Source organism: Pseudochaenichthys georgianus, chromosome 13 (genome assembly GCF_902827115.2).
Source record: "Pseudochaenichthys georgianus chromosome 13, fPseGeo1.2, whole genome shotgun sequence".
Taxonomy (NCBI): domain Eukaryota; kingdom Metazoa; phylum Chordata; class Actinopteri; order Perciformes; family Channichthyidae; genus Pseudochaenichthys; species Pseudochaenichthys georgianus.
The window spans coordinates 10,842,350-10,856,154 of record NC_047515.1 but is presented as its reverse complement, the minus strand read 5'-3'; the positions used below and the strand labels follow the sequence as shown (position 1 = coordinate 10,856,154).

At 39.4% G+C, this 13,805-nt stretch overlaps 2 protein-coding genes across 2 annotated transcripts in view; both read right to left on the bottom strand.

The window, feature by feature from the left end:
* LOC117457741 (NF-kappa-B inhibitor zeta) overlaps positions 1 to 2,308 on the bottom strand; it is a 16,970-nt gene extending 14,662 nt beyond the window's left edge. Inside the window, exon 1 of the mRNA XM_034097960.1 lies at positions 2,231 to 2,308. Coding sequence (XP_033953851.1) covers positions 2,231 to 2,280 — 50 coding nt within the window. The 5' untranslated portion in view covers positions 2,281 to 2,308. The remainder of the gene's footprint in view (positions 1 to 2,230) is intronic.
* Positions 2,300 to 13,805, bottom strand: LOC117457569 (uncharacterized). The gene is made up of 10 exons (XM_034097719.1): positions 13,760 to 13,805; positions 13,502 to 13,676; positions 12,276 to 12,397; positions 10,768 to 10,792; positions 9,885 to 9,931; positions 9,665 to 9,782; positions 8,664 to 8,958; positions 4,340 to 4,445; positions 3,843 to 3,989; positions 2,300 to 2,452 (listed from the first exon to the last, which is right to left on the bottom strand). Exons 2-10 carry the CDS (start codon positions 13,665 to 13,667, stop codon positions 2,300 to 2,302), a joined length of 1,179 nt encoding a protein of 392 aa, XP_033953610.1. The 5' UTR covers positions 13,668 to 13,676; positions 13,760 to 13,805.

Here is a 13,805-nt window from a genome sequence, read left to right as displayed (position 1 = left end):
AGAATCGAGTATTCAACTAAGCCATGTAATAAGACTTTATATATTTAAACTCCGCACACTGAGCTCTGATTGGTCAGCAGGCGGTGCTTTCACTGAGTTGATCTCTTTTCTATAGACGCCGGGAGCGGGCAGCGTCAGGTAAAAAAAAAAATTATTTAGCCTTCCCAAACCTGAGCCTCACGCGCCGCCTATGAGCTAAATAGAAGTGAGCCATCATCATTCTCAATAATAAATACTGTTTTATCTTTATATATATATATATATATATATATATATATATATATATTTTTTTTTTTGTTATTGAGTCAGGCACAATGAGTTTTATTTTACCAGGATGCAGTGACACAGTCAATATTTTTATTTATTTTTCCCCTTTCCCCCCCCCCTCCCGGTCCTAGCTAGTAAATTAAATAACTAAATAAAATAGATACATGTATAGGTAAAAGTAATGTAGAAGATAATATTAAAAGAAAATGTATAGATAAGGGAATAAAGAATAGTAACAGTAATACTTGTACCCATATACTCACACATGTATACCCACATACAGTATACATACGTGTTTGTACATACCCACATACACGTACCTACTGTACATACATGTATACAAAGACAGAACAGATAAATTAAAATAACAAAAACAAACTGATAAAAAGAGACACAAGGAAGAAAAAAAACAAAAAACAAAACATACATACATACATACGTAGTTCCCCCCACTTTCTTCTTAATGTAGTGTCTTAAGTTCAGCTATGTAGGCTATCATAGAGCCCCAGACAGATTCAAATAGGTTTGAGGAGCCCCTCAGGTTATATTTAATCTTCTCCAAGTTCAGGTACAACATTAAATCTTTAAGCCATAGAGATGCTTTAGGTGGTAGAACATTTCCATTCTAGGAGTATTCTTCTACGTGCTAAGATAGATATGTTTAATCTTTAAAGAGCAAACTAGGATCAGCTTTTCATTAATAAGACACCACACAGGTTAAATAAAACCTGTGCACGACCAATGCATAAAACATATTGAAAATGTTGACAGCATGTGGAGTATTAGCCCAGTTTCTTCTGTGCCCCTTGGGTCTTACTTTCTTAGTTTTCAAATGTCACAATTGTAACTTGACTATTAAAGTACCGCAATGTAAATTACGTTGAGTTGTTATTATTTAAAAAAATATTGCCCCTACTTAAAGTGGACCTACATGCTATATTTGAAATATATATTGTCGGGCCATACCTATAGAAAACATGTCTGTGAAGTTTTTTTTTCAAAATACCAAACAGATCACCCGTTGTAGCCATGCCTCATTCTGCTCAAACCCCTCTTTTGAAGCCCTGTTAGAGAAACGCGGATCTTGGGTCCTTAGCTTGAAACAAAAAAGAAGAGGAGGCGGAGCTAATGCCTGATCAGAATTCTACCGGCTATAAAGTTAAATTCTGCTGTGATGATACGCCATCCTGTTCTAAACCACGTCAAGGATTATTTCTGAAACAGTATGGAGCTCAAATGCTTTTTCTCTTGCAGGTTTATCACAAGGTGAGTTCTTTTTTTATTTCCTGCTTTTTAAAAACACTATCCAGTACAGGTTAGCTCTGAGTGTTAGCGAGGCTTGCTAATGTAAAGAAAGACGAGTTTACGTCCAAAACACGTCAGGCATTGTTTCTGATAGCAACTTTCTGTGGGTCCGCCGCCGCCATGACGTTACAGCGGATGGACACGTCACAGCGGATGGAAATCTGGATCAGCTCCGTTGTAGCCCCGTTTTTAGAGATATGGGTACGGAGGAAAAGAGAGGGCTGTGTTTTCTGACACTTGGTGAGTTCCCTGACACACATTCATGTATAAAAGACATACAAAGTGCATTTTGCATGATAGGTCCCCTTTAAGAAAGTGATCTGCTGGTCTAACAATGGAAATTTGTATCGACAATTGATGATGGGATTTTCATTTTCACCGCCAACTCAACTGCATCAGATGATAAAGATGGCGCATGATGGCTGACTGGGTGTAAAATACGCGTTGTCTTGTTTTGTTTGTTCATTTAGAGATTTACACAATGTGTTCCTTTAACACAGAAGTGCTCATTTGATCCCTTTTTACCAATAATTCCTTTTTTGTGTTAAAGTTGGCACCGTTATACATCAACACCAATTATTCGTATGTGTAAACCAACTTGGCAATAAACCCAACTCTGATGCTGATTTCCAAATACATTTACAGTCACTAAACTTACGTCCTGCCGTGTTCATCGGGAGCGAGCAGTACGGCGTTTGAGACGTCCATGAGCTGGCTCTCCTCTTTCTTAAGCTGAGCCAGGAAGTAAGAGGAGTTGTTTCAGGTTCCAGTCGTGGTTCTGGGGGTCGACACACTCCCCTCGTCTTCCAAAGTGTCCCATGCTGGAAGGCTGGAGGCTGGTTGTGCATGACGCCATCAGGGAACAAGGTCTGCTGGTAGTCTATTGGGAGGGGGAGTAGTAACTCATGTAGGACTGGGGGCTGGGGATCATCTCATCAGAATCATCACTGTTATAGCCTGGGAAACGGTGAGAGGATGTGGCATCATGTAAGGGCTGGTAATAGATGCAGTTATTATTCGATTTAGTTGAATACTCAATGCTGATTGGTCAACTTTAAACATTCGGAGGTCTGCTATTTTCGCTAGACTGTTGCTAAGGAGGATTAAGTGACTATGCGCAGTCCTATCAATCCCACAAAGAGAAGTCGGGTCAATTTAAAATACATTTGTTTCTTCTGTCAGAAACACCTTGGAATTCTTCTCAATATTATTTTGTATTTGTATTTGTGGAGAGCACAAACCTTTGGGTTCATGGTTTAAACTACCCCGCAGACAAAAAAGAAGGGAAAAAGAGCACAAGAGAAGGAAAGAGGTTAAATGACAGAGTGCTGGACGTCAGAGAAATCAACAGAAGAAGGTAACACTAAAGGGAATGGCAGAAGAAGACAGACGGAAGTAAACACTAACAGGAACACTATGGGCTCTGGCAGTGTCAGAAGACGGGTTAATGGAAAAGAAAATGTGAACAGACAGCATGGTCAATAGCGTCGGAGCACGATAGCAACTCTGCGATCCGCCATTTTGTTGTTGTTGGTGGTGGCGAAACACTTCAGCACTGGCGCGGGGTAAGCGGAGGGAGCAGAAGAGGTGGGGAGAGGCGGGGCTATTGCGCAATCACTATCAGTGATCTGAAAATGTCCGTATAGGGCGCACACACGGAGCTGTTTGACCCCCCAGAGAGCTGCGTATGCCTTTCTATCCACCTTGGGACCCGTTGTCGTTTCCTCAGTCGTTTAGTGCCATATTCGGTCGTCCTCGTGTGGCCGAACGGTCTATATGACACTAAACAGTAACGCAAACGACCGAATTCGTCCTCGTGGGGCCGCAGCCTCAAAGTAACCTACGTCTGAAATACCTTGTGTCTCGTGACAAACAGAGGAAACCCCATCATTGCCACAGTTTAAGAGGGCATTATTCTTCTCATGTTCAGGTTCATATTTATATATGTTTTCTCTACTGCGACATGTTTCCATGCTTTAATGTTCAAAAAGGTCTTTATTTCTCTCATACTGCCTGTGCTGCAGTCCAGTCTGCTCCGATTGGTTAGCTGGCCGGCTCGGTTGTGATCGCACTTTAGCTTATCACGTACGACTTCATTATTCATGCGAATGGACAACCATTCAAGCCTCTCTACAATTATGGTGGGGATGTTGGGATCACAGCCTTTGCAGACCATTAACCTGCACAAAGAAATATACAACTCCCAACAGGAAAGGGAAAACCCCAACAAGCTTCATAGGTCCTCTTTAGAGATGAAGGAATGCTCTCACCTCCAGGACTCTGATGTAGCCTTTCTCAGCACTGAGGTGCAGGCAGGTCTTCCCTAGGTTGTTGGTCTCATTAACGTTGGCCCCGAGACGGATCAGATCTGCCACCATCAGGTGCTGGTTGTGCTTTGCTGCATGGAGCAGGGCGGTCTATGAACAGAGAGTTACACATGAGAGAATGTGACTTACTTGATAATTGGACATAAACAATTGAGTATACAATATGATCCAATCTATCTTAACAACCCACCTGTGGCATAGATTATGTGTTGATTTGCATTGCAGAAGGTATTTATGTCATTATTCTTTTAGCACATTAGTTCTTAAAACCCTAATCTTAAACATGTATTTTACAGAAAGTATAAGCATAACAGTTCTGATTGTCCAGAATTTGTTATGTAATACAATACAGACAGTTAGGCTAATCTTGCACCCTTGATAGTTGTTTATGTTTTTTTGCATTAACAAGAGATCTAAATCTTATAGTTTAAATAGCGCACCATTCCATCAGAGTCTTTGAGGTCCAGGCTGTTGAGCGCAGCCATCCTCTTTGCGATAGCGTAGCCTAGCGCCCTCTTCCCGACGCATACCACTTTATGGAAGGCTCTGAAAGAAACATCAGACATTAAAAAATGACTTCACACCATCAGTATTTCCTGACACCAGAAGGCAGTCCTGTAAAAGGGTAACAGGTCTGAACCTGGGTTATATAGCATGTGGTTAGCGGAGGTATTTGGAAAAGCCGTTTTTGCTTCTAATTACAAGAAGCCTGTGGCCTTCAGCGAGATCAACAAGCTGAACAACAACAACAGGTCTTTTTTCACAGCAGACGTTTCGACTTGGCAAAGAAGAAAACAAGGATGGGTGTAACAACTGTATTAACAATGTGATCAAGTGTCACTTAAGGTAAATAAGGTGTGACATTTAGCAAACATGCACACTGCCAGGAGGTGAAGCAGCTAAATCAGGGGCGGCGGGTACTGTAGGCTAGGGAAGGCTAAGCCTTCCCAAATACTTGTGTCACTGCATCCTGGTAAAATAAAGAATATAATGTATAATGTTTGTGTCTTGACATTAGCGCTGCTATGCAGCCAACTGTGCCCTGTACCACGAAGCCAGTTCAACAGACCCTGGATATGTTGAGTCTATCTTAACTAACCCTAACAAACGAGATCTCGCTAAGCGGTCCTACGACGCTGGTTATCAAACTCGGTAAAATCAAGCCAGAGGTTCTCTCTCCAGCTGAGAGCACGTTCACGTGAAAGGGCGGGGTTAGCTACATTTGACCAATCACAAACAGGGACAAGTGTACTGACAGCGCAGCGTCATACTTCAGTAATGAAAAAGTAAACTAATATTAGACAAATATGAACTTTAAACATCCATGACTTTTAAACATATAATCCAGGATACAAGCCACAGAGTTGCACCTGCAAGGTGAATACAGAACAACTGGTAAAAAATAAATAAACTACCGAGTGTTTGAAAGCATACAACAGTTTTATGATATCACTGCCCCATCTAAGACACGAGTGGATCTGACTTTAATTACATTTGAGTTGAGTGTTTCTTCAACTTAATGTGTTGCTTAAAATAATACTTCTGCATACAGTAGCCTATATGTGACAATGTAAGTGTTGCACGGCCAGATACGGCTCGAGAAGCTGACTCAGATAAGGCAATATTGTGATATTATATGATCGATGATCTGATTGATGATGTGATATCAGTGTGATATGAATGATAAGTGCGACACGTCTGCGTCTTCTCTGCATACAGCAGTTTAAACTGTATTTCCTTTATCCTGTAATATGTAAGGGATAATGTGCTGCGACGCGGTCATTATGGGGAAAAGAACACCGACAGGCCTGATCAGGAGCCCGACGCGAAGCGGAGGGATCTAGATCGGCATGAAGGTGTTCTTTTCCCCATAATGACCAAGTCGCTGCACATTATCCCGCTTATTACATGGCCACATTCTCAACAAAGTAACGTTATGACTCCCAATATTAATTGAAATGCCTTTTATGGATTTAGAAAATGATTTTATTGATTTTAAAAAAATAATTGTATGTATCGATTTAAATTGACATGCATCCGCAGAAGAAAAATAGTCCGTTGTTACTGTTTGAACTAACGTTTGAACTAACGGCAGGGAACTGGCTTCGATAGCGTTTTTTGAGGAGCTTTTTGATTACAGATTTGAAAAACATCGCTCTCTTGCTTTAAAAGTAGCACAATTCATGATGTCAAACATTGGAAAGTATCTAGATATCCCTGCCCTAATGACAAAGTACTGGCAAGTGAATATGTGTCGCCGTTTGATGTCTATGTCCTGGACCGCTGCGTAAAAAGGAGGGTTCTGCCCGTTACTTCTCCGCAGTTTTTTCTTTGTCCCAGTTCGAAAAGCAAACTGCATGCAGTTTGCTTTTCGGCCCCAACTGTATACAGTTCAATCGACCGGACTTCCTTTCTGAAGATGTGATCGTCCTTAACAACGGGTCAATAAGTCCTTGACAGCGGTCTGTCTGTTCGGGTATTAACAACGTGTCACGTGTTCTGAATTGACCAATCAGAATCGAGTATTCAACTAAGCCATGGTAATAAGACTTTATATATTTAAACTCCGCACACTGAGCTCTGATTGGTCAGCAGGCGGTGCTTTCACTGAGTTGATCTCTTTTCTATAGACGCCGGGAGCGGGCAGCGTCAGGTAAAAAAAAAAATTATTTAGCCTTCCCAAACCTGAGCCTCACGCGCCGCCTATGAGCTAAATAGAGGTGAGCCATCATCATTCTCAATAATAAATACTGTTTTATCTTTATATATATATATATATATATATATATATATATATATATATATATATATATTTTTTTTTTTTGTTATTGAGTCAGGCACAATGAGTTTTATTTTACCAGGATGCAGTGACACAGTCAATATTTTTATTTATTTTTCCCCTTTTCCCCCCCCCCTCCCGGTCCTAGCTAGTAAATTAAATAACTAAATAAAATAGATACATGTATAGGTAAAAGTAATGTAGAAGATAATATTAAAAGAAAATGTATAGATAAGGGAATAAAGAATAGTAACAGTAATACTTGTACCCATATACTCACACATGTATACCCACATACAGTATACATACGTGTTTGTACATACCCACATACACGTACCTACTGTACATACATGTATACAAAGACAGAACAGATAAATTAAAATAACAAAAACAAACTGATAAAAAGAGACACAAGGAAGAAAAAAAACAAAAAACAAAACATACATACATACATACGTAGTTCCCCCCCCTTTCTTCTTAATGTAGTGTCTTAAGTTCAGCTATGTAGGCTATCATAGAGCCCCAGACAGATTCAAATAGGTTTGAGGAGCCCCTCAGGTTATATTTAATCTTCTCCAAGTTCAGGTACAACATTAAATCTTTAAGCCATAGAGATGCTTTAGGTGGTAGAACATTTCCATTCTAGGAGTATTCTTCTACGTGCTAAGATAGATATGTTTAATCTTTAAAGAGCAAACTAGGATCAGCTTTTCATTAATAAGACACCACACAGGTTAAATAAAACCTGTGCACGACCAATGCATAAAACATATTGAAAATGTTGACAGCATGTGGAGTATTAGCCCAGTTTCTTCTGTGCCCCTTGGGTCTTACTTTCTTAGTTTTCAAATGTCACAATTGTAACTTGACTATTAAAGTACCGCAATGTAAATTACGTTGAGTTGTTATTATTTAAAAAAATATTGCCCCTACTTAAAGTGGACCTACATGCTATATTTGAAATATATATTGTCGGGCCATACCTATAGAAAACATGTCTGTGAAGTTTTTTTTTCAAAATACCAAACAGATCACCCGTTGTAGCCATGCCTCATTCTGCTCAAACCCCTCTTTTGAAGCCCTGTTAGAGAAACGCGGATCTTGGGTCCTTAGCTTGAAACAAAAAAGAAGAGGAGGCGGAGCTAATGCCTGATCAGAATTCTACCGGCTATAAAGTTAAATTCTGCTGTGATGATACGCCATCCTGTTCTAAACCACGTCAAGGATTATTTCTGAAACAGTATGGAGCTCAAATGCTTTTTCTCTTGCAGGTTTATCACAAGGTGAGTTCTTTTTTTATTTCCTGCTTTTTAAAAACACTATCCAGTACAGGTTAGCTCTGAGTGTTAGCGAGGCTTGCTAATGTAAAGAAAGACGAGTTTACGTCCAAAACACGTCAGGCATTGTTTCTGATAGCAACTTTCTGTGGGTCCGCCGCCGCCATGACGTTACAGCGGATGGACACGTCACAGCGGATGGAAATCTGGATCAGCTCCGTTGTAGCCCCGTTTTTAGAGATATGGGTACGGAGGAAAAGAGAGGGCTGTGTTTTCTGACACTTGGTGAGTTCCCTGACACACATTCATGTATAAAAGACATACAAAAGTGCATTTTGCATGATAGGTCCCCTTTAAGAAAGTGATCTGCTGGTCTAACAATGGAAATTTGTATCGACAATTGATGATGGGATTTTCATTTTCACCGCCAACTCAACTGCATCAGATGATAAAGATGGCGCATGATGGCTGACTGGGTGTAAAATACGCGTTGTCTTGTTTTGTTTGTTCATTTAGAGATTTTACACAATGTGTTCCTTTAACACAGAAGTGCTCATTTGATCCCTTTTTTACCAAATAATTCCTTTTTTTGTGTTAAAGTTGGCACCGTTATACATCAACACCAATTATTCGTATGTGTAAACCAACTTGGCAATAAACCCAACTCTGATGCTGATTTCCAAATACATTTACAGTCACTAAACTTACGTCCTGCCGTGTTCATCGGGAGCGAGCAGTACGGCGTTTGAGACGTCCATGAGCTGGCTCTCCTCTTTCTTAAGCTGAGCCAGGAAGTAAGAGGAGTTGTTCAGGTTCCAGTCGTGGTTCTGGGGGTCGACACACTCCCCTCTTCTTCCAAAGTGTCCCATGCTGGAAGGCTGGAGGCTGGTGTGCATGACGCCATCAGGGAACAAGGTCTGCTGGTAGTCTATTGGGAGGGGGGAGTAACTCATGTAGGACTGGGGGCTGGGGATCATCTCATCAGAATCATCACTGTTATAGCCTGGGAAACGGTGAGAGGATGTGGCATCATGTAAGGGCTGGTAATAGATGCAGTTATTATTCGATTTAGTTGAATACTCAATGCTGATTGGTCAACTTTAAACATTCGGAGGTCTGCTATTTTTCGCTAGACTGTTGCTAAGGAGGATTAAGTGACTATGCGCAGTCATATCAATCCACAAAGAGAAGTCGGGTCAATTTAAAATACATTTGTTTCTTCTGTCAGAAACACCTTGGAATTCTTCTCAATATTATTTTGTATTTGTATTTGTGGAGAGCACAAACCTTTGGATTCATGGTTTAACTACCCCGCAGACAAAAAGAAGGGAAAAAGAGCACAAGAGAAGGAAAGAGGTTAAATGACAGAGTGCTGGACGTCAGAGAAATCAACAGAAGAAGGTAAACACTAAAGGGAATGGCAGAAGAAGACAGACAGGAAGTAAACACTAACAGGAACACTATGGGCTCTGGCAGTGTCAGAAGACGGGTTAATGGAAAAGAAAATGTGAACAGACTTGAACAGTTGCAGAAAAAGCTTGATCAGTTCTGCCGTCATTTTATTTGATGTTCCTGTGCCGCAGCAGAATGGACTACTTCTTCATAGCGAAATAGTACGATCATTTTAAAATCAATACAAGTAATTAGAAAATCAATATTGTAAGTAGCAGGGTAATAATAGCATATTTATCAAGGTTTCCATGACTTACCAGTTGGAGAGGACATAAGAGGTGGCGGGGAGTGGCAGATGCTGCCAGTCCTGAGGTCCTCCTCTAGCACCTCCACGATAATTGCCAGCTCCTCCAGGCTCTGTGTGGAGCCTTTTCTCTGCGAGCCAAAGTGGTATGCAGAATTATATAAAAAAGCTTCTTAAAATTGACACGTGATTTACAGCTTTCCATAAACCTGCTTCGTACACTCAACACTCACCTTGGCGGTTCGGCGTCCCCTGCGAGTTTTGACTCGTTGCTTGCCTTCTGTTGAAGAAAATGTCAAGTTCAGGGTTGAGAGGACTTTACAGTGTTTTCCATCAAAGAAGAGTGGAATATATTTGGCCTAAGGTTTTTGTTCCTTCCTGTTGGTTTATTAGCCAAACAACCTATTCATACAGAATATACACATTTTGGTTTATACGTTCATAATTCCAGAGTTGATTTGATGTTTTTACTTTTTAATCAAATCTGTACTGTTCTATTAAACCAAGATTAAAAGAAATATATTTACTATATATTTAAGTTAGACACCAAATGTTGTTTTGGCTCCTGAAGAATTTATTCCCAACAAATTATTTCAATTTAAAATTGTTTTCCAGTCCAGAAACGTGTAAGTTCCCTTTAGTCATCATTGAACCCCAACGGAGCTGTGTGGCTTTATATGTTGAGATTTCTGTTTTCCTTTGAGCCCTTGCAACTTCTCACGGTTAGATTGAAGACGTTTAAACTGTCATTTGGCAGGTTATGATGTAATCAGCTGCTATTTAAATAGTGCTAACCCTCCAACTTCTACTCCTATTGTGAATTTCAGCTTATGAAAAGCATTTTGGTGAACTTGGTGAAATCTGCACACATTTTGAGGCTTAAGCTTCCAGTTATTTAGCAATGACTAGAAATGTCAGTTTTTTTCTAATTTCAATGTTACTCATAAGTATTTTTGGGAGAGAAACTCCCTCTGGAGCGAACTTTGGGATTTTGCAGACTATTTATATGCACACCAACTTGTAACACACATTAAGATCATTCAGACACATTTGCTCTCAGACATCTCACTGTACCAAATTACGTTACTAACTTTAATAGATCTGGTTTTTACTGACCTTTGACTGTTTTGCTGTACATCTCCTGTTCACACCAAAAGAAACAACAACAGTAGCATCAGTGGTAGTTTTATGATTCAGATTTTTGAGACACAAACATAGGAGTTCCCTGCTGACCGGTATAAAAGTACAGATTTTTAATAGGCAAAACGACATTGCCTGAGGTCAGGAGTCAGTGGTTTGTTAACATCTCAAGTTATATCGCTCAGCATATTTATGCAGATAAAAAAACAAAGATTTCCTTTAAGCAAAACTGTACTGTCGCTTATCATGTATATTATGTATATAGTCTCTTGGTGGATATTCAACACAAGGAAAGGCACATTTTTATAATCCAAATACAAATAATAAATCAAAAACATTCATAAGCCCATGTCTTCTGTGTATCAAATGCAAATCGATTTCGATGAAACTTTAAACCCAAAGTTCAAATGGCTGATTTGTAACTCATTTTTTTTTAACATTTAGATTGTTGTTGTTGTTCAAATCAGCCAATGTCTTCTCATATTTTAGTGCTATTTTTTCTATGCTTCCAGTTCAACTCTGATTTGTCATTTATTTTCATACTGACAATGGGCAATTTGTCAGCTTTTATAGCCCCTTACTGTTTGTGTGAACCTGCTAAGAGAGCCAGAAGACAGCATGTTGACCTCTCATCGTGCAAATGTTGACTTCTCTGAAGAAGTTGTTGCCAAAAAAAGGGAGACGGACAGAAAGAGGGACAACATATTTGGCTATAATAATGCTCATCAGAAGTAATAAGAACCATATCCAAATAGGCCACTTAAACATATCAAAAACTTCTTCAAATATGGGTTATTATTGAGCCCATGCAACTTTTGTATCTCTTTACACTTTATGTATATAAGACAGCAAACAATCAAGAAACCAACTTTAAAATGCATTACAGAATGAAATGAATCTCTGCGCAAGTTCTTTCAGGAAGACTGGTATACATTCACTCCGCAGCTGCTTATAATCAGCTCATCACAAGCTTTCTTTTTAACCCATTACATTTCATCTCAATCTCCAGCAGCCAATCATCGTGCGGCAGCCACACTTTAAAATGGTTCTCCTCTCTCCTGCAGTCAGCTGTGACTTCAGGTGTTCATGCTGCCGACCCCATTCACCTCCTTTTATCATATCCAGTGCCAGGAGAGCTAATCCAAAGACCTCATCACACCTCCTCATCAAATCCAGATCTTCAGCATCATCACCAGTGTCTAGACCCCGGGGGGTTCCCTATATGCTCACGGCTGCATTTCCCCCTTTAGATATACGATTTCAGGATTGGGGTCTAATCGCCAAAGACTTAACATTTATCATATGGCATGTGTCAATAAATGTTCTATAAACAACATTAAGCCTCTCCTGATTGAAATGTTATTTTAATATTAATGATTGTCTAAATGTTCACTGAAAATCCCTATCTTGATGAATATCTTAACCAATATCAGTTTTTATTTGTTTCACTGAGCGAAGTACACCTGGGCAAAACAAAAGATTACCTGTAAGTCTTTATCTTCCCAGCCTTGGTCTATGCGGATTTTTTTCAGTAAATCCCTTACTGGCATTTTGACACGGACCCCAAGGTAGACCTTGTCACCATCATAACTGGAACATTTTTCACCTGTTAAGGTAACAATGGATGATTAATTGCAGGATCCAACTATACATAATTGACAGACCAACATATTTAACACTTCAATTGGAGGTCATTATCAGTCTATACACATGTGTAGCATTTAGATCAGCATAGTTATCTTGCTGTCAAAAAGATAATTATTAATATGAAACACACACTCTTTAAATACACTGTTTTCTCTGACTTGAGTAAACATAACATATTTTGATTGAACAAGCTTTAACTAGCTTCAAATAGCTCTGATATATAGTACAACGTCATGTGGCACTGCCCAGTGCATATTTATTTCCTCCGCCTGTATCTTTACTGTCTGTTATCAAAAATGGCAAAAGCAGTCAGGTACCTCAAAGCCAACAGCTTTCCATCTGTGGTGGAAAGTAACTAATATTAAGTTAAGTTTATACTTGAGTAGAATGTTGAGGCTTGTAGCCTACAAACTTGAGTATTTCCATTTTATGCAATTTGATTGACTACAAAAAAGATGTTGTGAAAATGTATACAACTTTAGACTACTTGACAGGTTGTTACTTTACAGCAGAGGTGGAACAAGTACTGAGATGTTGTACTTAAGTAAAAGTACAAAAGTATTAGCAACAAAATATACTTAAAAGTTATGAATGAATAATGAATAATTATGCATATTTGTTATAATTATTGATGCATTCATGTGTTTATCACAGCTGGTAAAGGTGCAGCTTATTAATGACTTGTTATACTGCAGGGTAGCTTGTGAATTTACTCCAGGTGTAACTAAAGTCTTATCTCAAGTAAAGTAAAAGTCTAAAAATTGAACTCAAGAACAAGTACTTGAGTAAATGTACTTAGTTACTTTACACCCCTGCTTTACAGTTTTACATATTTCATACACTCAGTTGGCAGTGTATGAAACACGGCAATGTTCAGTATATGTTTTTAATTGCTTTTAGAATCAAAACCTACCATTTAGTGCCTCTCTAAAGTTGAGAATTAAAGGCATTGTTGTACATGGCATACTGTTTAGCAATAGGTCTACTGAGTTTAACAACCAGTTAAAACCGGCTTACATTGAAACTGAACGAGTAAAGTTGTTTGTTGAATAAGTTGTTCTACCTTTTCGTTTACCACCCACATCCTGGAAAGTCCCGCGGTGAAAAGGTGAGTCTGGCTCGGGTATGCCCGCCGCGGTTTCCCTTGGCCGAGGAGAGAGCCCTGCCCCAATGTCGGCTGTTTCATAACCTCTTTCTTCGAGCTCCTCTAGTTTGCACCGTCCTCCCATGTTGTACAACTACTGAAAATTAAACTAAAAAGTCAGAAAACGTTATTGAGCTCAATGTAGGCTACGTTCAAAATACACATTAAAAAACCTACCCAATTCCTGTGGCTGGGCGAAGCTCGAACCGCTCACCGAGTTGAC

Excerpts from the sequence above, each read along its gene's own strand:
- LOC117457569 (XM_034097719.1), bottom strand. The coding sequence starts at position 13,667 with ATGGGAGGACGGTGCAAACTAGAGGAGCTCGAAGAAAGAGGTTATGAA. Across the intron at positions 9,783-9,884 it reads GGGGACGCCGAACCGCCAAG|AGAAAAGGCTCCACACAGAG; the intron begins GTGAGTGTTGAG and ends TTTGGCTCGCAG. Across the intron at positions 4,446-8,663 it reads CCCGATGAACACGGCAGGAC|AGCCTTCCATAAAGTGGTAT; the intron begins GTAAGTTTAGTG and ends TGTTTCTTTCAG.